Source organism: Aulostomus chinensis, chromosome 3 (genome assembly GCF_037954235.1).
Source record: "Aulostomus chinensis isolate RoL2024-O1b breed Wild chromosome 3, RoL_Achi_v1.0, whole genome shotgun sequence".
Lineage (NCBI taxonomy): Eukaryota > Metazoa > Chordata > Actinopteri > Syngnathiformes > Aulostomidae > Aulostomus > Aulostomus chinensis.
The window spans coordinates 6196220-6224048 of record NC_141322.1 but is presented as its reverse complement, the minus strand read 5'-3'; the positions used below and the strand labels follow the sequence as shown (position 1 = coordinate 6224048).

General features: G+C 40.5%; 1 protein-coding gene and 1 long non-coding RNA gene across 2 annotated transcripts; one reads left to right on the top strand and one right to left on the bottom strand.

Annotated features, from left to right (window-relative positions):
- The first annotated feature begins 1373 nt into the window (after positions 1–1373).
- Positions 1374–26351, top strand: serinc3 (serine incorporator 3). The gene is made up of 10 exons (XM_086198359.1): positions 1374–1612; positions 12957–13118; positions 14740–14933; positions 16942–17021; positions 17115–17252; positions 17348–17517; positions 17810–17900; positions 20889–21090; positions 22702–22929; positions 24568–26351. Exons 1-10 carry the CDS (start codon positions 1574–1576, stop codon positions 24701–24703), a joined length of 1440 nt encoding a protein of 479 aa, XP_086054485.1. The 5' UTR covers positions 1374–1573; the 3' UTR covers positions 24704–26351.
- LOC147267494 (uncharacterized) lies at positions 6090–7920 on the bottom strand. The gene is made up of 3 exons (XR_015112253.1): positions 7788–7920; positions 6704–6828; positions 6090–6628 (listed from the first exon to the last, which is right to left on the bottom strand). It is a non-coding gene; the product is annotated as an uncharacterized LOC147267494 (long non-coding RNA).
- Positions 26352–27829: the final 1478 nt, after the last annotated feature.

Here is a 27829-nt window from a genome sequence, read left to right as displayed (position 1 = left end):
TTCATGCAGCACATCTGGAAAGTTTCTCTCCTCCTTTCTTTTCTCTCTCGTATTTATCAAATTTCAGAGAGAGAGAGAGAGAGAGAGAGAGAGAGAGAGAGAGAGAAAGTCTAGCAGGTGGAATAAAGGCAAAACCATCAAAGATGATCAGTCTTTCTGTTTTCAGCATCACAGGTGTCTTTCCCTTCTGAGTCAATGTCTCCACATCTGGTGAGCACAGACAGACCACCAGTGTAACCACATGGCACTAAGAATAGCTTTTGGCATGATTTAGCAGAGAGTATGTAAACAGAAACTCCTCACTCAGCCGAACATATACAAACACATCTGCGGATACAATAACAAGAGACATGGCGAGACAGTAAGCATTAACTCCTTCTTTTTTTCTCACCACAGCTCTCAGCTTGCCACACTTTTTTTTTTTTGCATTTATTGATCAAGTATGGGAATTGATATGCGCTACCTTTTTCCTTTCATTAGCACCCATATTTGTGTTTTTTCTTAAATAATCATGCTCCTCTTCACATCAAAGTATTTACACACAACTTCAGGTCTCAATATCAAGTTATTTGAAAAGCTGAAACTGTAACATTTTCTGCTCCGATGAAACATCTGCATGTTTCTTATGTGATGCTGCAGTCCCATGTTGCATGTATACAACTCTCTCCTTGACGTTTTCATTAAAAACGTTCAGCTCTTCATCTCCTCTGCCCAATTAATGAAAGGTTATCATCATTGCCACAATGTTGTATTTGAGTATGTATGTATGTATGTATGTGTTGGGCTCTTTAAAAATGTATGTCAAGACAGGAAACAAACTACGTGAAAATTTAAATACTGTTCCTGTTAGCCTTAGTTTGCCTGTCTAAACTGTACTGCTGCCTCTGCTCATCAGTTTCACTTCACCTTCAGAGTCAAGACTTTGAGGTCCACGTCATTATGATACTACATCATCCGCTGACAGGAAACCGTGACAACAGTAAGAAGGGACTGCCCAAGTTAATTATGTTGCTATTCTATCTGGTAAGACCCTCAGCAGTGTGTTTTATTTCAACAATACAGATGTGATGTTTTCTTACTTTTTCAGAACCGTCATATCTTCCAGTCACTCCTGCACATCATTCTTTCGAACATTCCAGGCGTTATTGTCAGAAAACCCAGTTTGACTCTGTTTGTCAGAGAAAGAGGTTTAGGAACATGTACTGGGTCAGTTCAAAATAGAACCTTTCACAAAGGCTTTCTGTTAGAACAATGGCAGAAAGCTTCCAGGTCAAACCCCTGCCCTGTTCTTCATGATGTAATAATAGCGAGGAGCAACCAGATGGAGCATTGTCGCCACCTATCGTCACACATCGGTACTCCTTCCTCCTCTTAGTATGACACTGACTCCCTGAGCGGAGGGTCACATCTAGCAGTTTTCATCGTTTATGTCGGAACTTGTGCAGCAGCCTCACGGCAAGGACCTTAGAGTTTGTTATTTTATTGTATTAAATCCATCCTGGAAGGTCGGAGGAAAAGTAACGCAAGGAAGAGCACAGCTTTACCGACTGTCCGCTCCTGATACCAGACAGTCATGGGAGCTGTTCTGGGGGCTTTTTCCCTCGCTAGCTGGGTGAGTTCTGATATATATTGTTTATAATTTAATATGAGAAATGCCAAGGAAGTGTAAAGCAACGGGTGATGTCGCTATAAAATAAATTAACCGAGCTATCGAAATGTCAGGATATAATTGTCCACCTGCCTCTGAACATGCAACACTGGAACTCGCTGCTCGGCTTTCTTGGTGAATAAAGCACTTATTTCGGTTACTTTTGTGTCATCGAATAGTTTCTGATCCCATTCACCCGTCCTCAGCTCGACGTTTTGTCCAAAGAAGACGACAGTCTTTGAAAAGTCTGTTCAAAAACTTTATTCACGTCACGCATAAACTGTCTGCATTGAAGTTTGGACTGCTGTTTTGTGTTTTTATTACTTACTCCCCCAGTGGATCAAATATTCCTGAAAGTTGCGTTACAGACGTCGCAGACAGTTTATTTTATGTGACTTTTGTTGATTCGTTTATGTAAATGCATGAATACACTGACGCTGACAGTCAGCCACATCGAAAGTGATACAGTAATCCAGATATTCATGGAGTTTGTTTGAACTACAACACTGAACCCCACCGAGTAGCAAAGGGTTAATCTCAACCCTGTCGGTCAACTGCTCACACGTGATTAATTAGATTAACTCTGTTTTGTTACCATGTTGGAAAACCACAACAGGATTAATAATCTGGAATACTGTCTATAAACCAGTACACATTTGAGATAAATGACTGGAACAGGACAAATGTTTTTTTTGTTTTTTTCCATTTTATTAACCTTAAACATTTATATAAATGATTGAAATTTAAAAAAAACAATAATACAGGTATAGACTTTATTGTAAAACTGACAGAGTGAGAACACAGTTCCTTAATCTGTAATTAGCATACAATTGTTTGACAAATATATGCGAGAACAGATCCAACAGTTGTTAACAGTAAATAGCTCTGGTTAGTTTTAGCACTGTCTAACATCTACTCATCTGTAAGAGTGTCAAAGGCCTGCATGGCTCAAACTGAGTGAAGACCATGCTTTATCCATTTTCCACTGATAAACTCATTTCCATGAGTGTAATTTTGATTCGGGTCAGGACGGAGCAGCACAGGGTGGTTGGTCATGTGCCGGCGTCATGTTATCTGGCACACATTAGCACGGCCTTGTCTGTGGTTGCACTAAGCTGACCCTGTCTGGCTGGCGGCCTGGGGTATTAACTTGTTGACAGTCTTTCGTGCCTCCATATCTCTTGAGTCCTCTCACTCAGAGAAGAGACACTTATCAAATAGCGGCTTATTGTAAATGAATACCAAGGTTGTGTAAGTAGGTCAGTGACCTCTGCCTGTTTTTTCATCATGGGAAGCTGCCTGAATGTAGGCCAGTAATCGCCTTCTCAGAAGAGATTCGGCTAAACCTCTCACCACCATGGTCCTCAGTCGTCTGTGGGCCTGATCCCAACAGCATCAGAGTCAGTGCAACCTAAGGGTCGATTCTGCTCCTTCACATGTGAAGAAGCAGAATCGACCCTAAGGTCGCAAATTTGCAAATTTGAAATCGCAAATTCAACTCCATCAGAGTTCAAATGAACACTTCTTTGGGGTTTATATGGGAACCACTGGAAAAGTGTTAATTTAACACTTTTCAAAGAGTTAAAATTTTAACACTATGACAGTGTCACCCAATAAACTCTCAAAGTGTAAAATAATCACACCAAAACAGGTTTAAAGAACACTAAGTTGGTGTACATTGTTCCAGAATTCCAACACTATCTGAGTAAGAAAATTACACTTAACTAGTGTTAACATTTGTCGATGTCCTTCAATTTAAGCTGAAATTTGCAATCGTAGTTTGTCACCAGGAATTAACACAGTTGGAGTTTAAGTGTGCAATCTTCTAGCGTTAACGCTCTCATGTGTAATAATCACCCCAAAACAGACTGAATTGATACTGAAAACATTTATTTTGTTCTCAACAAGTCCATAAAATAAAATGGACAAGGAATAGGGTAACTAAAAAAAAACCTGTACAATGACCTTGTCTATTAGAGACTTTCTAAACAAAAGGCAGCCCATAACTGCTGTATGCCTTATACAATGCACGTGTCCGGCACAACATAGAAAAATGAGTCATCACCATAAGACATTTGGAGATCAAAAGGCTTGAAATATCTCAAGTCATTAGGTTTGACAACTGAAAAATTATGCACGTTTTTCAACAATGTGGAAAGCATGAAAATGCTCTACAAATGTGGTATCCATTTCTGATACAACAAAATAAACTTCACTTTTTCAAAAAGATGCACACAATCTTATTGAAAACAGGCATCTCATTAACAAAATCAGTGCAAACAACAAGACCAGTTTGAAATTCAATACCATTATGTTCAGCCCAAGGTGTGACACTTATTTCACTGGACATATCAATTTGAAAATGCTCTGATATCAAGTCCCCATTTTCAACATCAGACAGAACTTTAGATTTTACAGGCCCACACTTAATACCTTTGGCAGACAATGACTCCCAATGATAGGCAACAGCAATTTGGTGTTTTTTCGCAAGGGATTTTGTTATGTTTTTGAAGTTTTTAATGTTGGACTTAAAGAACTTGTGTTTTGCCTCATAGCGCATACTCCAAACATGTACCAAAGGCCCAATTTGGCGTATGCGCTCAGGGTAGTGGATCATGAAGTGGTGTTTTGGTATGAAATTCTTTTGGGGATATAGATCTGTAAATAACTTGTGATGTTCTTGAATGAGATGTTTTAAAAATACAGTCATGCCCTCTGTAATACAAGGGGAAAAATACAATATTGACAATATGCAGCAAAAGTAATAACAGCTGCCAGTGTCTGTCACCTTCTGGGACAACATCACCAAAGATTAAAGGGAGATTGCGAATCAGGCACAATGTTTGACTTGCATTAAGTCCCAAACCACTTCCAGTACAAAGCATGTTTATGTGTGTTGGCCGGTTCTTTTTATCCATAAATCCATAATTAAATGCATATACTCTTTGGAGTATGCTTTCATTTGAAATAAAGCTGTGGCTCATATATTCAAACAACAGCTTAATTTCATACTGTGCTACACTTTCCAAAATATCATGCATGATATCAAAAACAAAGTTGTCAGACACATTAAAGTATGACAGGGAATTGAGTATACTGTTGCGTTTGAGGCCAAAATAAGAATTTTCCCTTGGATTTTCAACAAGATAACTGTAATGTTGCTCATTGGTTAATTTGGTGCGCAACATCACACGTAGATCACTTTCACTAAACACTGACTGAGCAGTTGCTTTGTCAATAAGACACATTCTGCAGTAGTGATTTGCAGAGAAGGACTCAACAAAACCAAGTATTGAGTTCAAACCTAAATTGGCACCTGTTACTTGTGCAATGGTTCCATAGAGGGGTTGCTCAGTAAATGACACTTTCATTCCACTCTGCTCTAGTATTTTTATGTCCTCTACAAAAGGAGCTAGTATTTGATCAATGCCGTATTTTTTTGCATCTTGGGAGTGAAACAAAGAAATGAGATGAATATTCATCAAGGATGAGTTTAGACGTGGTGGCAAGTTTCGAAGTGTAAAATATAAACATCCAAGCTTATGTATGCCTTGTTTTGACCCGAGGGGATTTGATGTTTCAAAGTCATCATAATAAACTTGAATTTGCAATGAATTTTCAGATTCTGAAAAGAACGGGTGATTTCTGTAATATTTTCCATCACAAAAGTCTTGGTACAAGTTGCTAAGAACAACAGACTTCTTAATTTGACAACACACTTCTTCATTCTTAAAAATGAATTCTAGTGTCTTCAACAAGGGTATATAGATGAAAGTGTCATTTACTGGTACCTGCTCATACACTCCACTGACTTTATTTCTCTTTGTGTCATATCTCACTCCTAAAATAATTTCAACCGGTTCAACAACACCCCATTTCTTACAAAAATACTTTGTCCATTTGGTGTTTGTATTTAAATCACTAAAGGGATTTGAAGTATTGCTGAAGACTTCTATCACTGCACTTCTACTGGGATTATCAGCAGGCACTACATTTAACACTTGTTTTTTCAGATCTGCATGAACCTCATTCACATACTCCTCCATGCTTTCAACAACAGACAACACAACATTGTTCGCTACACCACTGCCTTGTAACTTTGCTATAATGGAAGCACACGTATCTTTTGCCTGGTCTTTTGACATATGAGATGTTGAAGGCTGATTTAAGTCATCCAAGTCCATGTCAGACCCATCTCTTTGTGAGTCTTGTTCAGCCAAATCTGACTGATGGGATGGTTCCGTATCAATAACATTGCCTGTGCCAGTGTTATCAGTACAATGAAAACCATTTAAGTGCTTTCTAAAACCTGCAAAACTTTTAAACTCTCATGAACAATCATCTTGAGCACAAAGAAGAACAACATTTTTTTCCAGGATATAACCCATGAAAAAATTTAAGGTGCTGAACTAATGCACCAGGTACATCATGTAAAGACCTACAAATGTAGCACCTGAACATTGTTAATGAACTTGAAATGATGGCATCTTTTCCTTAACTTTGCTCTTCTGCTATTTTTGTTGTGCCAACAAACATATTATAGACAGAGCACAAAGAAAAACTTTAGAAAAGGGTGCTGCTTAATTGTATCAGGTACATTGTGCCATGATGCACACTGTGTACAAATAAACAGACAGGATTTGAGGACATGGCACTTAACTCCTGTTCTTGAACCTGGCTCTCAATTCCTTCACCTTTGGGCTTTCTTTAGTTGTTTCAACATCTATACCATAGACTGTTGTCTGGAGGAATGTGTGAATGTGTTCTGAGTGCGTCATCATAGCTTATGCTCAGTACGAAGTGAATTTTAAAGAGTTCATCCAATGCTGCCAATGATGTGGTTCCCTGGCAGGGGATGAGTTTCTTGTCCATCGTAATGTAGTATGTGCTGATGGCCTGTTTGCTGGTTCCACAAGCAAGAAGGTGAGGTTGCCGGTGTCCCTCGAGGGTCTTCAGGTGTTCGTCTAGGCTCCTGCAAGACTGGCATAATACATACATTTTATTCAATTTTGTACTGCAACTTTTCCACTTAACATACTAAAGTCAAGTGCATACCTTGTGAAAGACAACAAGGTGATCCATTGCCTGAGCTGCGCTGATCTTCTGTGGTTTTTTTTTAGTAGGCTGAGGTGGTAGGATATGCAGCAGCAGGAGGAAAGACGCCATATCACTGTCCCACTCTGAAAGAATCAAAGAACCCAAGTCCAGAGTTTAATCAGAACCAATGATATCGCTCTTGTAACCCACAGTCACTGCTATCTTCTGATTTTAACACTTCATGCAACATCAAAGGTAATGACATTAAGTAAATATCTCAAGCTTCTTTTGTTCTCAATTGAGGACTGACTGATAAAAACTCCAATAAGATGTTCTACATCTAATTCTACATCAAAAGGGAGGAAAAATACTGTTCCCAGTTTGTGCAAGGTAAAACCAGAATGCTTTGCAAGTAGCTAGTGGCAATCTGGGATCATTCACAGTTATATACCCATGTCCTTTTTTAACAGCCTTTTTTATGTGAAATTAATCCTTGAAAACAAAACAGTGGCTTATCCTCCTATACATGCACCTCATGTTGTGCATTTTCATTGAACAGCCTTCATTCCACAACAATAAATTAGTCATGTTGCAGTTCTTGATGCAGGAGCCACTGTTTTCCCAGCAACAAGCAACATGTCATTTTGTGTCATAATGATTTTAGCTAAATTAATCAAACTCAAAATTTAACCATGACAACTAATTATTGAAAATGTAAAATTCCTGGAAATATTTGAGGTTATGCAAGTATTAAACTAAAGGCTACACTGAACAAAGGATTCATCAATTCATCAATACAGAAACTGCATCGAAATCAATTCTAGATATTATGGCTATTACTCTATAAAGTAAGAATCCAGCGACTTGAGAGTTAAAACCATGCGTATTGACTAATAAGTGTAATTATATGTCAAAAATATTTGCTCATTCGTTGTTGTGGAGGCTTACTGCTGTGTTTTTTAAGTGATCAATTATTACCCGTCAGTAAAACCAAAGGGTATTTTACATTTACTTTTGTTGATATTTTATACAGGATAAAAGAAATTAATGTTTTAATATGAGCACTGCTGAAAATTCAAGAAATGACATTTTTTGCATTTACCATCATCATGACTGTTTTTGATGATGAAACACATCCCCTCCACAGCAGCTAATTCAGCAAAGACAGTTTCATCCACCTCGGTACCAGTGTCATCTTCCACAGTGATGCTTCCCACAGGGATAGAAAACTTCTCTAATGAGGTTAAACAACAACATGGCAGAGGAGTTAGTGAAAACCTTACAATATAATGACCTCTACTTAGTCTGAATTTCTGTAGAGTCATATGCCAGATGCAAAACTTACCCTCAGCAGTGAATTCTTCAAAGTCGGCAGCTTGCAACTTGATGTATTTCTTGCGGCTTTGATACTACACCTTAACGATCATAGAGTCATCTACAGCATGTCTCTGAAAAAATAGGTAACAGCGGCAGGTTATTATGGAGACATCCCACCCTTTCATGTAAACATTTGTCTTTGAACAGCTTAAATAATGAAACATTTACTCCACATAAACAAAGTATAGCTCTTTTGCCATATAATTCCCTTTTCCAGTTTGAAAACGGACATCTAATCCACGAGTTGTGCAGACACACACGACAGGTACACAGAAAAAAATACGCTAAGCAACAGACACGTCTGGACATGTTACGTTTCTCCTGCGCCAATTATAACGATAATTTTTTACAGAATTTAGTTTAGATTTCAACACTGAGAGAATGAGCTTCATATAAAATGGAATTTGTTGATAAAATAAAGAAGGCTGAGAGCTACGCCCCTGAATGCACACATGCAAACGTTCGCAGGTCATAATAACCTTAAACAACGATGTTTCCTAAGAAATAAGACACTGTACACATTCACAAACACTTTGTAAAAGTTCTGACAATCCCCACTTACCAGATGGCCGAGAAGAAGAGTCTAAATTCTCGTGTTTAGGTAGGCTGCTGCCCAAAGAGAAACACGTCAAAACACGAGGAGATTCTATGACTAGGAAAGCTGCCAAAAAAACACTCTAAGTGTGACTACGTTGCCAAAATTTAAAACAAAATAAGAAAATTGTGCAAAACTATAACTAAATTGTTAAAAAATGAGGAGAATAACCAAAATTGTACTTACCAATCTTCGCTGTTCATACTTGAAGCGAGCAAATGAAAATGGCGCCTCTTCAATGTCTCGACTAACGCACATGCTCAAATGCCGGATGTTGCAAGTAACACTGCCTGGTGTTACTTGCTGTCAACACTGAAAAGTTATGCCTGCAGCAGTATGGTTTCACACCAGCATAGAGCTAGAGATGTTAAAACCAACACCAAGACCTCAACACTTTACTCTGAACTGGCCTAACACTGGAATTTTAACACTACAGAATTTGCTGTGCACCTGTGTGTGTTGTTGTGAACGTGCCATGATAACCACAGTTCATTCTTGTAACCACGGGTTACATGTCAAAGGCTTTTCAAAAACCCGCTCAGGTTGTTCCCTTATTAAAAACCTGGTGTCCTGTCCTCATCACGGAGAAGGAGTGGAAATGAAGAGCTACGACAGGTTGGTCACTGCTGGCTAACTGTGCAGGTGAAATCGATGGTAGCAGGAGACAGTCTAGGTCTTCCTGTCCTTCCTGTCTTCCTCGTGAGTTGACACCATCAAATCTCTGATGACCAAAACCAGCAATGATCCCACTATCAAGTGGTTTCTGTTGATCCTGCTTGATATTCCGTCTCGCCAGTCAGCGGTTGTCTAAAGGCGAGCCCTGGAGTGGGTATAGAGGTTAAGTAATTTATTTTTGTTATTGCGGGCATGGAGAGAAAATAAGGCCACAAGATATAATGTTCCCTCAGTTTAGTTCTTTTATGGTCATGAGATCCGATATGTTCTCCCCCTTAATTAATTTGTAAGATGATCAGAAATTTAGAATAACTAAATTGAGGGAACAAGTTCTATCTCCTGTGTTAAAATATGTATTTCTAAAAATCCATGGCCACTCCAGGGCTGCGTAAAAAGGCATACACTGTGCTGTCGTTGTTCCGCTGATGTTGCATAATGCCCATGAACGCACACTGGTTTCACACATACTGCTGTCTGAAAAAGAGCCCTAAAAAAGCCACCAAAATACATTCTGTCTCACTCTTTGAGTTTGCGGAAAACTCAAGTGGCTTACTGTTTGAGGAAGTTCTATTTTTACCTGCAGCAAGGAAGTTGTGTGTCTCCGTCTGTCTGTCAGGGGATCAACAGGATAATGACTTTGGTGGTTTTCCTACAACCTCATGAAGAAGTGGAGCCTGGACAATGAAAACCCCTTACATTTGTAGAGGAATCACTAGTCACCACAGATACACAAACTGTTCTTGTTCTTTGTACAACTGTGTGACATCTGTGTAACAGAATGTTGGTAACATGGCACATAATGGGGATAAACTGTAAAAAAAATAAAAATAAAAACAAACAAATTTGTCTTCTGTCACTAAATCCAAGCAAAAAAAAACCTTGCATATTCTGCTTGATTAAACTTATCTTAAAGACCCTGATATGTATCTAACCTATTTGTGACACCACAAACAATAACAATGTTGTCACACATACATTTTATCTAAAATATTATTGAATTTTGTTTTGCAGACCGGAAACAACACCCTAAAGCTATGTGTAGCTCCTTGTTCCTGACAGCTATCGTGTTCCTCTTGTAACTCTCAGCAGATAAGACGCTTGCAAATGCAAGAAGTAAAAGGCACAAGAGGCTGCCACACTTATATTACAAATGCTCCCTTCACCTCAAATATCACGGATTTTATTTCGTTTACAGTTATTCTCCAAAAAAATGTGCCTCTACCAAATAAGTTTTATGCTAACTCCTGATTGGTTAAGTCCCATGCTAACACCTGATTGGTTTGTTTGGCATCAGTTATAGTGTTGTGTGAAAGTCTCAGTCAGTCAGAGATATTCTGTTGTGTAACACCTCTGGTAGATTCATTAAACTGTATTTGCAAGTTGCATCAAGGGAGGATGTTTGGATTACCATAACCAAGTGGTTAGCTGGCTAATGCTAGCCCGCACACTGGACCCCTGGGCAGGTGATAGTGGTCCAGTGGTTATGAAATGATAGTGTAAAGATGGTAGGAGAGGGGTGGTGGAAGGTAAAGGTTTTGAGAACATGGTCACGTTGAGCAGAACAGCATGTAAGATTTAAGTCGGAAATCCGATCTGGTCGAATGAGAAATCAATGTGCAACTTGCAGTATAGTTTCACATTTAACACTATTAATAGACTGGCAAATCACAGTGGCTTCACCCTAATATACCAGTGTCCATGTCCTGTAAATAAAAATTTCACTGGATATATTTAAAGAGATTTTCCTTTGAGAAGGGAGCAAGGAAATTCAATAAACAGGCATGTTAAATTCATACAAATCACATTACAGTCATGAATAACGCTCATATTAGCTCAAGTTGTTGGTGTGGTGGTGTGTCCCGGATTGAGGTGATTGTTCAGTGGAGCAGTGACCAGAAAGGAGGCTTAGAAACTCAAATACCAAAGCTTATATTCTAGTTAACTCATGCATGAGAGAGAAGTTACAACACACTCATGGAGCATCAGAAGTTCTCTGTTGTTCTGAGAAACTGTCAGGTATTTATACATCTCTTCACATTCACTGGGGAGGGGGCATGCAGATTGGGGTCAAACACAGGTTATGAACAGAAGTTGAAAAGAGTTCCTGGCCATTTGTGAGGTGGCAAATCAGGTTGGAGCCAAATGGTTCCAGTCTCTAGAACCAGCAGAGACAATCTTCAATCTGTCGCCCAGAAGCCACAAAATAAGTTTTTTAGACTTTTACAACCAGACCATATAGTACACATGTGGACACCTGTGGTTGGTCCTTCCACATATGTTTATAAAGTCAGCATATGAACATCCTTCCTGACCTTTTATGGAGAAGCACAGAAACTAACAGGTCTAAAATAGCGAAAGCAGGTTATATATTTCTTATGAACTACACAGTTCATAGGTATGATACATAACCAGTAGCTCATTACTTGGAAACTCACATGTAATAAAAAGAAAAGAATACATAACCATAATAAAGGAACTGCATAACCAAATAAAGAAAAAAAGCAAGCTTCTACATTGGTAGAAAAATCAACATCTCCTGGCTGCACAGACACATTTGACATGTTACCACAGCAACGCAGTACACCACTGGTTTTAGACAGAATACTTCCCGTGCAGGGGACCGGTACAGGATGTCGGTGTTGTGTTTCATTGTTGTGTTGCAGCTACTAAAAGATCTCAGAGGGATTCAAGCCAGTGTAGAAATATCAGGATTCTACAGCATTTTAAAGAGTGTAAAATAGGTGATAAAGTTTCAAAATTAATTTATAAAATACTGCCACCACCAGAACTTCCAGAGGAATTTAGTGGTATAGAGACACTTTTTTTTTTTTTTGGATATAGTAGACGGTTTTGTCATTCATTTCCATGATGCATTTTTATGCTGGAAAATAGGAATCATTTTCATCGCGAGTCTGTAGTGTCACGTTTTGTTTTTTGCAGGAAAGTGAAACCAAAAGCAGTACAAGTCAGATGGCATGCAGGGACTGAGATAATTTAATGCTTTTACTTTTTTAATACACCAAAACTAGAATTCAACCAAAACAAAAACCAAAACCTCTGCCATTGTAACAGGTAATAATTGCACAATAGTGTGCACTGTGAAACTAATACATCAGTCTCATACATGAACACTGGCTGATTTATTGATTGCATTAATGTGATGTGATGTAATCTAAAACTAAGCTCATTTTATCAGTGAAAGAAAACAGCTTTGTAGTCCGTGGTGTTGACTAACTGAGCGAGATTGGTAGATTGGTTCAAGAGCTGAGTTTGAGCATGTAATTTGAAGATTCACTCAAGCTTTTTATTCAAACAGAAGATCAATTATTTTCAGCTGACTGTGACTTTCAGATGATGCTTTCACAATGTCTGATATTATGTTTTTACAGTCTGAAAAGCCAGTTAACCTCAAGCTTATTAGTAATACAACACGCGGCTGACATTTTATCGCTCTAATGTCTCTTTTACTGCTCTTAATACATGATGAGAACGCACTGGTTCTTTGTCTTAGGAGGAAAACCACCATCTTTTGCTTCAAAAATGTTTGCATGTCTTGGCCTTGTAGGAAAAAGGCTGTTTGTCTCCCTCAACTCTACCGTTCATGTCCGTTTTTGTCTTTCCCAGATGCCATGCCTGTGCAGCAGCGCTACGTGTCTGATGTGCAGCTGCTGTCCCATCAGCAGAAACTCCACGGTGACCCGGATCATCTACGCTTTCATCTTGCTGTTGGGGACCATCGTTGCCTGCATCATGCTGTCACCAGGCGTAGACCAGCAGCTCAAAAGGGTACGAAACGGAACATGAAAATGCAGCATACGTGTTATAAACATGCATTGTTCAAAGGAACATCCTAATTCTGTGTCAAGAAGAATGAATTAAACTGTTATCAATCCATGTTGTAGTTGTTCATATTTGTATTATTTAGCAACTATTAGAAACTTGAATTGAGATTTAGATGTTTATTATTCTATTTTAAAAAAATGAAAGTGATTTTGCATTAGTCATCACATCATGTTCACTCAGGGTTTCTGAGGCAAGTCACTTTTGGTTAAGAAATCTAGTAATGTGTCTTTTTGGCATAAACTGCGAACTAACATGAGGAGCATGACCACTTTGCCCCAGTTTAAAACATCTTCACAAGCATCCATTTGTGTTATGCTTGGAAATTAATGGATCATAAAGGTCTGATTAGATGGGGAACTCCAGCCAGAGACCATCTCTGGGCTCCTGGTTGTGTTACATTTTTGGAGGCGTGCACCGGCTGATAGTTCTACAGCCGCAGACTCCTGCTGCTCTCAAACTCTTTCACCTTGCAGGGCACCTCATCTAGAGCTGACATCTCACCTTAAAAACAAGACCATTCCTTCATGAAGGTGTACCCCCTAAACTCTGAAACTTAGACTGTGACTCTCAACCTAGAAATATTCTCTTGAATGGCCAGAAAGATTGTTTAAAACGATGTTTGTTTTCCCTTGTTGAAATAGATTCATCTGTTAAAAATTTCCTCTTTCTCCATAGTAGTCTGAATAATTCTATAGCAAAGCAAAATTATGTTATTTTAATAAAATAATCAAATCAAATAGTTGACAGGCTTTGTTGCATTGTCATATACTCATGAATCTAAAAACAAAACACAATTTATTTACAAATGAGCAGCTATGCCCATAAATGTGTGTGTATACTTGTATATTGTCAGGCTAGACCACAGGACCTCGCTCTACATTAGCCTGGCGTGTTTGTTGATGGTGGGAGCTGAGAACCACAAACAGGCAGGAGACCAATGAGTACAATCAAAAGTATTTATTTCCACAATGCAAGATGAATCACAGGGCGGTTCCCTCTTCTGATTGGTTGGACATCTCCTTATACTCTAACATTGCTGAGATGATCTGTGGAGAAGCATAATTATCTGGCACAAACACACACACACACACACACACACACACACACACACACACATTTCCCCACACCTGCTTCTTTATCTGTCGAAGCTCAAGAGTACACAACAGTTATAAGTCACTCCCTCTTTGCACACTCTGCAGACTGATAGTACCTCTCTGCGATGGGCTCATCCTCATGTGAACTGTCCTTGACTGTTGACAACTCCTGCTTGAGATAAAAAGCATCGACACTTTGTACTTTATTACTGAACCTTGAACCTTCTTTGCTCGTACAGTCCAAGCAGCTAAGCTTATCTAAGCATGACGTAGCACATGAACATAACAATTTCTAACAGTTCTAAGAATGATGTAGCATATGAAAATAACAATTTCCAACAATATCTATCTATCTATCTATCTATCTATCTATCTATCTATCTATCTATCTATCTATCTATCTATCTATCTATCTATCTATCTATCTATCTATCTATCTATCTATCTATCTATTTATTTATATGATCTAGATTCCTGGGTTTTGTGAAAATGGAGCAGGCTCTTCGATCCCTGGCCTCCAGGCGGATTTCAACTGTGAAATGTTTGTGGGATACAAGGCAGTTTACCGCGTCTGCTTCGGCATGTGCATGTGGTTCCTTGGCTTTTCCATTCTTATGATTAACATCAAAAACAGCAGAGACCACCGTGCTGCCATCCATAATGGGTAAGTGCCGCAGTAAGAACAGAAATGTGCAATTGTCAGGCCTTTGTTCTGTCTTCCCTGTCTTTACTTGTCTCAGGCTTCTTGTTTCAAAAGCCACCTGCTCCCAGATTCATACTCATATGCAAGATACATATTCATACTGAAATGTCACATGTATGGGGGCTACACAGACCTTAGCATTTATCAGTTTTACTGAAAGAAGGTTATTATTTTTTGAAAAAAAATATATGAATAATTTCTGGATCCAATCTTGACCTCAAATAATCACCCCCCCACACTGTAATACAAGGTCAGCTGTGTCTTTAATACGTTGTTCAGTAGACGGCCTTCGTCCCCTTCTCACCACTCAAATAAATATGGTGATATATGATGAATCTACAATGCAGTACTTCGTCTTCGTCTTCGTCGTCCTCCGCTTCATCCGGTGGGTCCGGGTCGCGGGGGCAGCAGTCTCAGCAAGGAAGCCCAGACTGCCCTCTCCCCAGCCACTTCAACCAGCTCTTCCGGGAGGATCCCGAGGCATTCCCTGGCCAGCCGAGAGATATAATCCCTCCACCGTGTCCTGGGTCGGCCTCGAGGCCTCCTCACAGTTGGACATGCCTGGAAAACCTCCAGAGGGAGGCGCCCAGGAGGCATCCTCACCAGATGCCCAAACCACCTCAACTGGCTCCTCTCGACGTGGAGGAGCAGCAGTTCTACTCTGAGTCCCTCCCGAATGATGCATACAATGCAGTACTATTCTCTTGATTCGGAGTATCATTATTTGATGAGCCACTGGTTCAAAAAGTACAACAGAATTTTTTTTAAAATCAGCAAAAACCAAGAGCTTAATAGATAAGACATCTGTTTTAAGGACTCTACAGACATTTTCAATATTTGCTGAACTCGACCCTCTCTAGATGAATGTCCATGTATCATATCATTACACTGTATCAAGAACCAAGCTACAGGAGAGGATGCTCACCCTCAGTTGTCCTCCGTAGTGAAAGTAACCGGACACACAGCAAATCACTTTGTAAAACGAGACAGTTTTTCAAACATTAAAAATGTTAGATTGATGGTTTTAAACGATGAGTACGTTTGACTGCAAACCAAACAAACACCAGCTTGAAGGACTTTTCTTTGCTGTCACTGAGTCCTCCTACGGTGCACACACACAGTCGGACAGCGTTTACCCTAAAGACCAGGGATTACTTCTGAAGACATGGGTTTTGTCAAACTTCCTGATTGTTTCTAATTTTCTACCCACTTGTATCTATGAGGGCATGGAGATACCAATACTCTGGATAATGAATACTGAAACCAGCAACGGACCTCTGAGGAATACTCAACTGATCATTCAGGACAAAAATCCGTTTAAAAAAGGCTGTTAAATGTTTTTGTGATTGTTAAACATTATAAATAAATGAATGAGGGCTTGCTGATATCGCAGCAGAGGTTAAACTCTGAGCCAGCCCTCTTAAAAAAGGAACCTGTGTCTGAGTCAATATGTAGATACCTTCGGTCATGTTTCTGCTGGTTGTGCATCGCAGCTCCTCTGTGCTGCTGTGAGGAGACAGAATGCTGAGACTGAGAGACAGTGGAGGAGGATCCACTAACCACCGCCAGGTGTTGACAGAACTGTAGCGTTGACATGAGCTATTTTCATGAAATCTGATAGGTAAAGTGTGACCCAGCTGGTTGCTGCCGTGTTGTTCACTGAAATTTATTTCATTGCTACAAGATGACACACCACGTGTCAGGTCGATCAAAATGCGATACGATACATAAAATTCTCAGTGGTTGGTCGTTGATTCATCAACCCTATTTGAAACCTTGTCAATTATCATAATTACACATAGAAAAACCTATATTTGGCAACCAATCTCTTAAATCTGTTACACCCTGTATACTCTTTTTACAACCACAATTAGAAAATGTAGCAAATGACCAAAACTGTGTTTGTGACAACCATTTTTAAATTTCTTTTACTAAAGCATGGAATGTGCCATTCATTGTTTGTTTCCAGATTTTGGTTCTTTAAGTTTGCTGCCTTGGTGGCAATTATAGTGGGTGCCTTTTACATTCCGGACCAGCCTTTTACCTACAGTAAGATCCATATACGTCACCTCACATCCAAAATAAAGTGTGTGGGATGTTACGATGAGTAAATCAGTAAGCTGTGTGCCTCTGCTGTTGCAGCTTGGTTCATTGTGGGCTCTGGTGGAGCTTTCTTCTTCATTCTGATCCAGCTGGTGCTGCTGGTGGACTTCGCCCACTCCTGGAACGAGTCCTGGCTGGACAAAATGGAGAGCGGCAACTCCAAGGGCTGGTATGCAGGTCAGTGACTCAAGCTGAGGTTCAATTTCAGGAAAAGTAGATGTTCAAATTTGGTGATTATTTTTTCTGTTCTTTTCTTTTTTCTTTTCTTTTAGCTTTGGTGGTGGTCACAGTCATCAGTTATATCCTGTCTTTCATTGTGGTTGTGTTGCTCTACATCTTCTATACCAAGCCTGATGGATGCGCCATCAACAAGTTCTTCATCAGCTTCAACATGCTGTTCTGCATCGTGGCCTCTGTTGTCTCTGTGTTGCATAAAGTACAGGTATGGGATGAAAGCTTAGGAGATACACAGTCTCAGTATCTGTAATTCAAGCACCAGGTTGGGCTTTCATTTTAAAATAAAATCACCCCCTCCCCCCCAAAAAATCTAATTACCTCTTCCTCCACCTCCATATTGTTTTTCCATCTCCCCTGAAGTGTGAAAAAGTAAAGTTGTGATGTTTTAGAGCTCTTTACAGGTCTTTAAGCATCGCATTGTTTGCACCTGCTGTAGGAATCAAGTTTAACATGTGTGTTGAAAATCAGTAGATTCTGCCTCTCTCTCTGTGTCTCAGGAGTCCCAGCCACGGTCTGGTCTTCTGCAGTCTTCCATCATCACTCTGTACACCATGTTTCTGACCTGGTCTGCAATGAGCAATGAACCAGGTAAGCTTGTTGGAAGGTTGTTGAAATAATCCTGACATTAGACACTTTCCTGGAGTGCTCAAGCACCCAATTTCATCTCAGTACCCCTAAACAAATAAGAAAGGTTACCAGATTCACACTGGGTGCTTTTAAGAATCACATATCTTCACCTTCTTAAAATAATAAGTAATTTCTCAAGTTTTTCAGAAAACAAAAAACTGGAGACAAAACATCGAGAATGGATGAATTGAATTGAACTGATTGTTTGATTGAATTGATTTTTGATGAGAAAAATGACTTAGGCAATTACTTTAAGACGGTGATGATATATATTGGCCAGGATTCCTCTCCTGCTTTTGTTTTGCTTGAACACTCACTCTTGTTCTCTCTTGGAAGCTTTTAGTGCATGTAATTTAGCAGGTTGTGGTCAACTCCACTAACATTCTCTTCACTTCATCAGTAGTGTGAATATAAATGACTGCAAACACAGGAACAACTCTGAGGGAACAGGAGCGCTGCCCTGGAGAGACATGAGTGGAGGAACACCATCTGGACTCTAGTCACTATAATTCTGTGGTGTCAGTCACAGCTCATCAGTAAACATTGTCTAACATTGTTTGCTAGCTGCTTACAAACTAACACCTGTTGATAGATGATAATTTTAGTTACAATTTTTCTTTATAGAATAGAATAATTAAATTATTCGCACGAAAATGTTGGCTCTGTTCAATTTCATAACTCTAAAAATTTTTAGATGGATGGGTTTGAAGAAGACTGCGCGGTGGTGCAGTGGTCAGCGCTGTCGCCTCACAGCAAGAAGGTTCCGGGTTCGAGTCCTGGCTTGGGCATGGGGTCTTTCTGTGTGGAGTCTGCATGTTCTCCCTGTGTCTGTGTAGGTTCTCTCTGGTACTCTGGCTTCTTTCCACCATCCAAAGATATGCAATTGGGGACTAGGCTGATTGAATTCTCTAAATTGACTGTAGGTGTGAATGGTTGTTTGTCTCTGTATGTTCACCCTGCGATGGACTGGCGACCTGTCCAGGGTGAACCCCTCCTCTTGCCCGTTGACGCTGGGATAGGCTCCAGCCCCCCCGTGACCCTTAATGTAGGAATAAGTTGAAGACAATGGATGGAACCAAAAAAAGTTTGTTTTAGATAAGACAATGAGGACTAAATTGTCCACAGAAATCAAATATTCAGTTAGAATTTACTTGAATGGGCAGCACGATGGTGCAGTGGTCAGCACTGTGGCCTCACAGCAAGAAGGTTCCGGGTTCGAGCCCCGGCCTGGCACAGGATCTTTCTGCATGGAGTCTGCATGTTCTCCCTGTACCTGTGTGGGTTCTCTCTGGTACTCCGGCTTCCTCCCACAGTCCAAAGACATCAAGTGGGGACGAGGCTGATTGATACTCTTAGGCCCTGTTTACATGATGCACAAACGTTGACGCTTCCAAGTGTTTTGGCCTTTCGTTTACATGAAAACGAAGCTTCAAGTCACAGAAAACGATCATTTCTGAAAACTCCGGCCAAAGTGGAGATTTTGAAAAACTCTGTTTTCATGTTGGCATGTAAACAGGGGCAACGGACGTTTAGGCTTTAGAACGTCTAACTAACTAACTCGTGTCATTTGTTGTTGTCGTTTTTTGTAGGATTCTGATTGGCTAGCATGACTTTACGCTTCTTGTTACACTGCTGCCTATAGGTCTGGCATGCTCATAGTAGCTCTTAACAGCGTATTTATGCGGGCTCATGTAAATGGAGATATTTTGAAAACGGTCTGGTGTCAACGATGATATTTTTGGAAACGTAGAGGGGGAAAACATCCGTTTTTGTAAATACCTGGCTATGTGTAAACATGGCCTAAACTGACCATCAGCATCGCTGTGACTGTAGCTGGTGACCCATCCAGGGTGAACCCTGCCTCTCATCTGAAGGCTGCTGGGATAGGCTCCAGCCCCCCTGCGACCCTTAACAGGATAAGTGGTAGAAAATGGATGGATGGATGGATGGATGGATGGATGGATGGATGGAATTTACTTGAATTTAAGCCATTTGCATTTTATTAGATTAATCTTCTTTATGGTTATTATGTTTGCCCTCTGGTTAGCAGCACAGAGAAAGGGAATTACAGAGGAAGAGAGAGGGAGGGAGGGAGAGAGAGCGAGAGAGAGAGAGAACAAAGGGGTCTAGATCACATAGATATATAATGACAAGACTGATTCTTTTGCTTATACAATAAACATCTGTTTGGCAGATTACAGTTGAGATTAAGTTTGTAAGGCACTCCATTAAGGTTGGAAGAGTTCCGTTTGTTTTGTTTTTGATTTATATATTGTAATGAGGAAAAAAAATCTCCAGCATGAGTTACAAACTCACAACTGCATTTTGCTGTCATTCACAGTAGCTGTTACGTGAGTTCGTATACTCATCTCTGTAGTTTTTCAGCAAGGATCAAGCTGCTGAAGCCATCTGTGTGTGTGTGTGTGTGTGTGTGTGTGTGTGTGTGTGTGTGTGTGTGAGTGAATGTGAGTGTGTGTGCGCGTGCATGCATGCTGCACACTCAGCAGATAAGCACAATCTTCTCAGTCACAGTCTGTGGAGCCAAAATATTGCTTGTGTATCAAATTAAACAAGGGGTTGTGTATTGAACAGCTCATTCTTTTTACACTTTGATATCACAAACCGTCACCATGTGCAAGTGACATTCTTATCCAGCCTGAGCTGAAAAATTGCCATGATTCCTGAATCAGTGGAATGAAGCTGCTCCATCTTTGTTCTTGTAGACTGCGTGTGTCCTTTTTGAAGAAACTGTGTGTGTTATGTTTTTTTCTGGTTGTACTTAGATTTTTCTTTATCAGTTCAATGTGCAGTCTGAAAATTGAGAGATCTCGTGTCGTTTGCTTCCAAGCAACAACTTTTAAACGTTGTAAAATCTAAGAATAAAGCTGCAAATGAGATTTTGTATTCTCTAATATTTGTGGCATTTTTTTTTTTTTTTTTTTTTTACAGATCAGACATGTAACCCCAGCCTGCTGAGTATTTTCCAGCATATTGCAGCTCCTACATTGGCTCCTCTGGAGATTGAGAACCAGACAGCTGTGGTGATCATCGGCACAGAGGAACCTGTCCTGACATCACCGTATCTGCAGTGGTGGGACGCACAGAGCATCGTAGGGCTCGCCATCTTTGTCTTGTGCATAATCTACTCCAGGTAAGATTACATTTCCTGGGTTGAAAGGTTTTATTGACAAACCAACTGTTAACTGCCAGGTTTTCAAGAGTAGCTGGAGGAAGGTTGGTCCTGCGTCAGGTGGTGTTTTTGCACTCAAGCCGGCAATTATACACAGAATCTGACAATTCTGAATTGATTATTGTTTGGGCCACCAGCAGTGAATCACTGTTGCTCAGATACATTTTCACTGACCAAAGAAAGCCCTTCCATATTAACGCGGTAATTGTTGATTTCATGATTTGTCCATCATATATTGTATTTGCTTATTGGAGTGAAGAAGGCTTGCATGTGATGTGTGCAGGCCTCCGAGGAGAGTGCTGAACTGAGCTGGGAGGTGCTGGTCCTGTGACGCACATGAGAACAAAAGCCCTTAGACAGACCATACTGATAAAACAACCCAATCATTTGAACTGAAAGGATTTAGTTCATCTTTTTTCTCTCATTTTTATGGTATCAGTGTTACAAACTAGTTGATGTCTTATCCTCCAAGACCTAGGAGGTTCAAATTCATTTGTTGAGCGGATCTCTTGAGCACCAGAGTTAATCATATTACTCACCACGGATGATATGCAAAGCTCATGTAAACTCAGGCATAAGCCACAAACCTCACTTTACCAGAACACTCTACTTCTACGTCGTAAGATGGTCACTCAAGAAAACGGGCCATTTTGTAGGTAAATAAGAAGGTAGAGACAATATTCAGTAATGATGCAGTGCTTGGTTGGTTTCAGGACACCTTCCCAGAAAATATAACGGGTTTGGCAGAGAGGTGGAAATGAAAGAAGCACTAGCACAGCACACAGCTATTTATGTGAGAGAGTCAGAGAGGTAAGGAGAGACAGAGTTCATGTCCTTAATGAAGAGTTACTTGATTCGCCTCAGCAAGGCCAAAGAGTGCGCTGACAGCTGACAGCAGGACCGGCCTCCTGGGGAGCGATCAGTCAGTGTCCTCCTGCAGCCTCTCACTCACTGCTCCTAGTTAGAACTACAGACACAGCTGCAGTATAATTCATGTATAACCCAGGTAACTGTGAGCCAGGAGGAGTGACACATTCAGATATTCACTGGCTTTGTTCTGGTGACAAAAATGTGAATATATAGTGAGATTTCATACACTTACAGGTGTGTTTCGGATGGCAAAACAGTTCTCACAATTTTAATTTACCGAATAAAGCATAAATTAACATAAAGATATGTATCAGGCATACTGTACATTTCATAATATGTAGGTTGCAGTTTGGACCGTTAATCAATTTGTGGTTAGGCTTTCATAACAGGTCAGATGACGGACATCTCTGTTGTGTCTAACTTAACACTGAACCTGAAAGAACTGTTTATCCTTGATGCTTTCTGGAGGAACTTCAGGGGAAATTTCCCCTCAGAACAGAAGCACATGTTTTTGCATGAAACCACTTTTCCCTCCCATGAACACGTATGCATCAGTGGGAAGGTCAGTTGAATGTCGGTACTCCTGCGAGAGGCAGAATGCTGTTTCAGTCATCACATTGTGACTAAATGTAGCCTTAATCATAACATAACATGAGAGTATACCTGTCCTGCTGTATTCATTTATCTCTATTTGTCCCTCAGCATTCGTTCATCCAGCACCAGCCAGGTGAACAAACTGACCATGGCCTCCAAAGACTCGGCCATCCTGGCTGAAGGCGGGAGTAGCCTGGACTCTTCAGAGGAGGTAACAGGGCCCAGGCGAGTGCAGGATAATGAGCAGGACATGGTCCAGTACAGCTACTCCTTCTTCCACTTCATGCTCTTCCTGGCCTCACTCTACATCATGATGACCCTCACCAACTGGTATAGGTCAGTACTCCAGCACACGAATGGCATTCGCATCCCAAGGACAATTGGGGGTTTCCTCCTCCTCGGTTGATGCCTAAACAAAAACAGAATTGATTTGGCTGGATTTAATGCTCCGTGTGCACTTATACCCCTCCACCCTGTCTGCTACCAGGGCTGCAGGGCTCACCACATTGGCTGTGTTTACATAGACACCAATGCTCTGATGTTAACCATTTGAGGACAATACTCTGAAGAACATGCTGCCATGTAAACAGCATTTTATAATAGCCTTAAACTGAATTTGATCCTAATTGATGTAAGCAATAATCTACTCAATATTCATGCAGTATTCTGATCTTGGTCCCATCTATTTAAGACATTTTTTTTCATTTTCTTTAGAGTTTTCAAAACAAGTTGTGAAACAAACAAAGCATTGTCCATTTTCCAGTGAGTGTTAGTAACTCGGCTCTTGGTTTAGTTTTCTGCATGATACACAAGAAAACACACAAAATATCCACAGCAACAACATAGCGAAATGTTTTCAGGTCAAAGTCCATAAGAAAACTTTGCATATAACTTAGCGATGCAATGTGGGTCTTGGGTCATTCATCTCACTTTGCTGTGTAGCGTGTGTGGTGGAAATCTGGAAATAAAGAGATGGCTCAAATGATCTGTCTTCAGACTCTTATTTTAAGCTCTCTGCAGAAAGGGCCCAAGTCTCCCACCACTGTAGAGTCTTAGAATGAGCCAAGAATAATACACGTAGAGAGACGCATATTCACAGTGAACATCAGGAACCATCCCCTCATACAGTAGATGTTTCCTTCAGCAGCTGGTGCGCCTATCTTGAATCGAAGGTCGCAGGAGAAAGACAGTGGATTCTTTATTGAAGCAAATAGTTTCACACCCCTAGAAGTGGTCCAGACTGTGTCTCGATTCAGGCCTGTGATAAACACCCATATGTGACGAAGAACAGATGACATATTACACTGTATATTTTCATTACACATGCATACAGCAATATGAATGGAATATTGCATAAGAGATCCATGCAAACACCTTTGTGGAACTATTGTCTTACTTAGGATAAGGTCAGTAGTCAGTTTATTGCCGTGCCTTCCTGTAAATTTAGCCATATTAAACATATTAAGCATGGCAGCACCAACACTGACTGATGTTAAATTATGCTGCTGCATCCAACAAAAGATTTAATCCTCAGTGCTCACTGACCGATTATTTCAGCATCACTGTGAAAGCCTCCATCTTAAATTGACGACCTGTGTTAAAGTAGTTGTTCCAGCAAATCACAAGTGTAGCTGATGCCGAGGTAAATGTGTCAGAGTATCTGATAAGGCAGCATTTGAACTGCTATACAGTATTTTTTTCTTGGATATTGGCAGGAGGTAACAGCAGACCTTAATTTACACAAATTCAAACGCAGCCTTTTTTTTCTGTAAATGTTCTACACGTTGTCAACAAATCTCATGAAAGACCAAACCTTCTTTCCTACCAGAATCGGAAATGTGTCACATAAATGTTAACTCCCTCCATTTTGGTTCATATTCCTCTTTAGCACCATTTTTGATAATCCCATATTTAGAAGTGACCAGGAAGTGAATGTCGCCTGATAAAAATGTTGTGGTGTTTTCCGTCTTACAGCCCCAACGCAGATTACACCATAACCAGCAAGTGGCCAGCGGTGTGGGTGAAGATTACCTCCAGCTGGGTGTGTTTGGCACTGTACATCTGGACTCTGGTGGCCCCCATGATCCTCACCAACCGGGACTTCAGCTGATCAGTATCGCCTCTACAAACCTGTTCTTCTTTACACAAACCTTGTAATGCCTTTACCTCTCCGTCAGAACTCTCATTTTATACACTTAGCTTTTGAACTGATTAACTGATTCAGAGGTGCCATGACAGCTGCTTCAGGCACTGATGTTTGCTGTAGTTATTTTATACCAGTAAGTCAGTAGCAGCTGCTTGGGCATTCAAAGACAATGACCTATTTTCTCTGGAGACATGAAGACACTCCAATAATTTTCTCTCTGTTTCATGTTTGTGTGAATGACTGAAGTAATTCCTGCTGTTCCAAAGTCTTCAGATTTAACCATATGAATCATTCCCACATTGTCAAGGTGACTAAGAAATTTAACTGTTTTGAACTGTCTTTCCCGTTACTGCACTGATAATGAGGGTTGTTAATATGCTGTTCACACTGTCGATGCCTTACGTTTGCCAAATATTCACAGTCAAGGATATCAAGGTGTCTCACAGTATCGCAAATGAACACAATATCACAATATTGAATTGATGTCTGTTCACCACACACCGAAATACTAACTGTAGTATTCATGATTGTACTTGAAAGGAATCTCATCTTTTTGTGAAATATTTTTAAGCATATTGCTCTAAAAGTGTTGCGTTTATTGATTTTTTGAGTTGTAAAATACTTTATGTTTAGTGTATGAATCAAACAGATGTAAGACATCAACACTGACCAGATGCCTTGTAAGCCATGTTTTGCTATGTTACATATTAAGTTGACAATCATGTACATTTCCTTTTTTTTCAGGGAGAAAATGTGCACAACTGTGTACAAACTATCTTCATTTAAAGCTCAGAATCTCGCAGCTCGTAAAAATCCTCTTCATCTAAATGAATTTCTTGTCCCATGATTTATTGCTTCCTCATATTGAGAAAGTTCTAAAAAAGCTTTGAAACTTAAGCAAATACATATTGATAGTGAAGAAAATGATCATATTTAATAACAACTGATAAAATGGAATTTCAGTACTTGACAGTTAAAGAGGGGTTTGATCCTGTACGCTGTAGTATTCCCTCATGACATTTCAGAAGTGTGCTAATATGAGGTTGCTGGAGGTTTTTGATGTAATTTTAAGTTTTAACGAGGCAGTCTGGATCTTTACGGCAGGTTCGGTGCATTCAAACTTGTGAGTTAAGCAGTTGTTCAATTCTTGAAAAGAATAAAGTTGTGTAATAAGTTTTGTCATATTACCATCCTGCTCGCTGTTATCTCTTGCCTGATGCGGTTCCAGCTAATATTTTTTTTTATAATTTATTGCCCTCGCTAAAGCTGAACACATGGCTTTGCTGGGTCTTTAACAATTTTGAGACAGTCAACACTTTTGACTGGCTGCCCGGCTAAACTGCAGGCACACTCACAACTGGGAGGTCCACAGACTCAAGCCTGTTTCATTTATTAAGTAACAAAATTGTAACAAAGTAATTTCATTGCACCTTAGAAGAAGAGCCACTTGCTCTAAAGAGGCAGCAGCACTGCTACTGCCAAGTCTGTCTCCATGCTCAACTAATGAGTAAATGTTTCACTTTCATTTCCTCGTAAATGTCAACTGTACCTGATTGACATAAAAAAGTTTAAGATATACACTACCAGTCAAAAGTTTGGACAAACCTTGTCTTTTAATGTTTTTTTTTTATTTTCATGGCTATTTACATTGCAGCTTCTCACATACATAGATATAAACAAAAAGTGTGAAATAACTCAAAACATGTTTTATATTTTAGGTTCTTCAAAATAGTCGCCTCCTCCTGGAACCATCACCTTATCGTGGTGGAGGAGTTTAAGTGCCCTAAGAATCCTATGAGCTATACTGTTGGGGATAGTTTGTCCCTGTTAGGGTCACCCAAGGCAGACTGGTTGTAGGCGAAGGGCCAGGTAAAGAATGGTTCTAAAACCCTTCATGGGAAGAAAGAAAAAGAGAATGTGTACGCAGCCTGAGGTGTTACCGGGGCCCTGCTCTGGAGCCAGGCCCTGGATAGGGGCCCGTGGGCAAGCCCCTGGTGGCTGGTGAATTTCTAGGAGCAGCCTGGTGGTGGAGGGGGTTGAGTTTGGTGGCAGGAGAATGTCGTCTCTGCCTTTTGCTGATGATGTGGTCCTCTTAGCCCCATCAAGCCATGACCTCTATCTCTTGCTGGGGCTGTTCAGAGGCAAATGTGAAGCCGCTGGGAGAATGTGCAGTCCGAGGCCATGGTCCTCAGCTGGAAGAGGATGGCCTGCCCACTCTAGGCTGGGGGGGGGGTTGTCCTGTCTCACGTGGGAGAGTTCGAGTATCTCAGGATTTTCTCACAAGTGAGCGAAGGATGGAGGGTAGATTGACAGGCAGATTGGGGCAGCATTAGCAGTGATGTGTGTGCTAAGGGGTGTTTTTTGCTGGTGCATCCCTGCCACAGTGTCCATGTCAACTGCATACCCTTAAATGTAAATGCAAGAAGATTCTGTCTTTGCACAGGCAGCACAGTGGTGCACTGGTAAGCACTGCTGCCTGACACATCGCTCTCTGTGTGGAGTCTCCATGTTCTCCCTGTGCCTGCGTGGGTTCTCTCTGGTACTCTGGCTTCCTCCCACAGTCCAAAAACATCAAGAGGGGACGAGGCTGATTGATACTCTAAATTGACCGTAGGTGTGACTGTGAGAGCCAATGGTTGTCTGTCTCTATGTGTTGGCCCTGCGAAGGACTGGTTGCCTGTTCAGGGCGAACCCCACCTCTCACTTGAAGGCAGCTGTGATAGACACACACGTAAACGATGCCCTCTTTGCATTTATATTTTACACACAAGCACCAACTCCTGCTTTTATTCACATCGAGAAAATACAGTCTTACACACCTCAAATTCAGAATTTCCCGTTTTACCATCTACTGTACACCTCCTGCATTTCCCCTCCCTTTTTTTTATAAAGGTGCCTAAGGGTTTGCTCTTTTTCTTCTCTCTCTCACTCCTTGCCACATCCATCCTTTCTGCTATGCAATTCATCATGTATTCTGTCCCCAGGCATGGACTTCTCCCTTTCAGACATTCACTCACACACACACACACACACACACACACACACACACACACACACACACACACACACACACACACACACACACACACA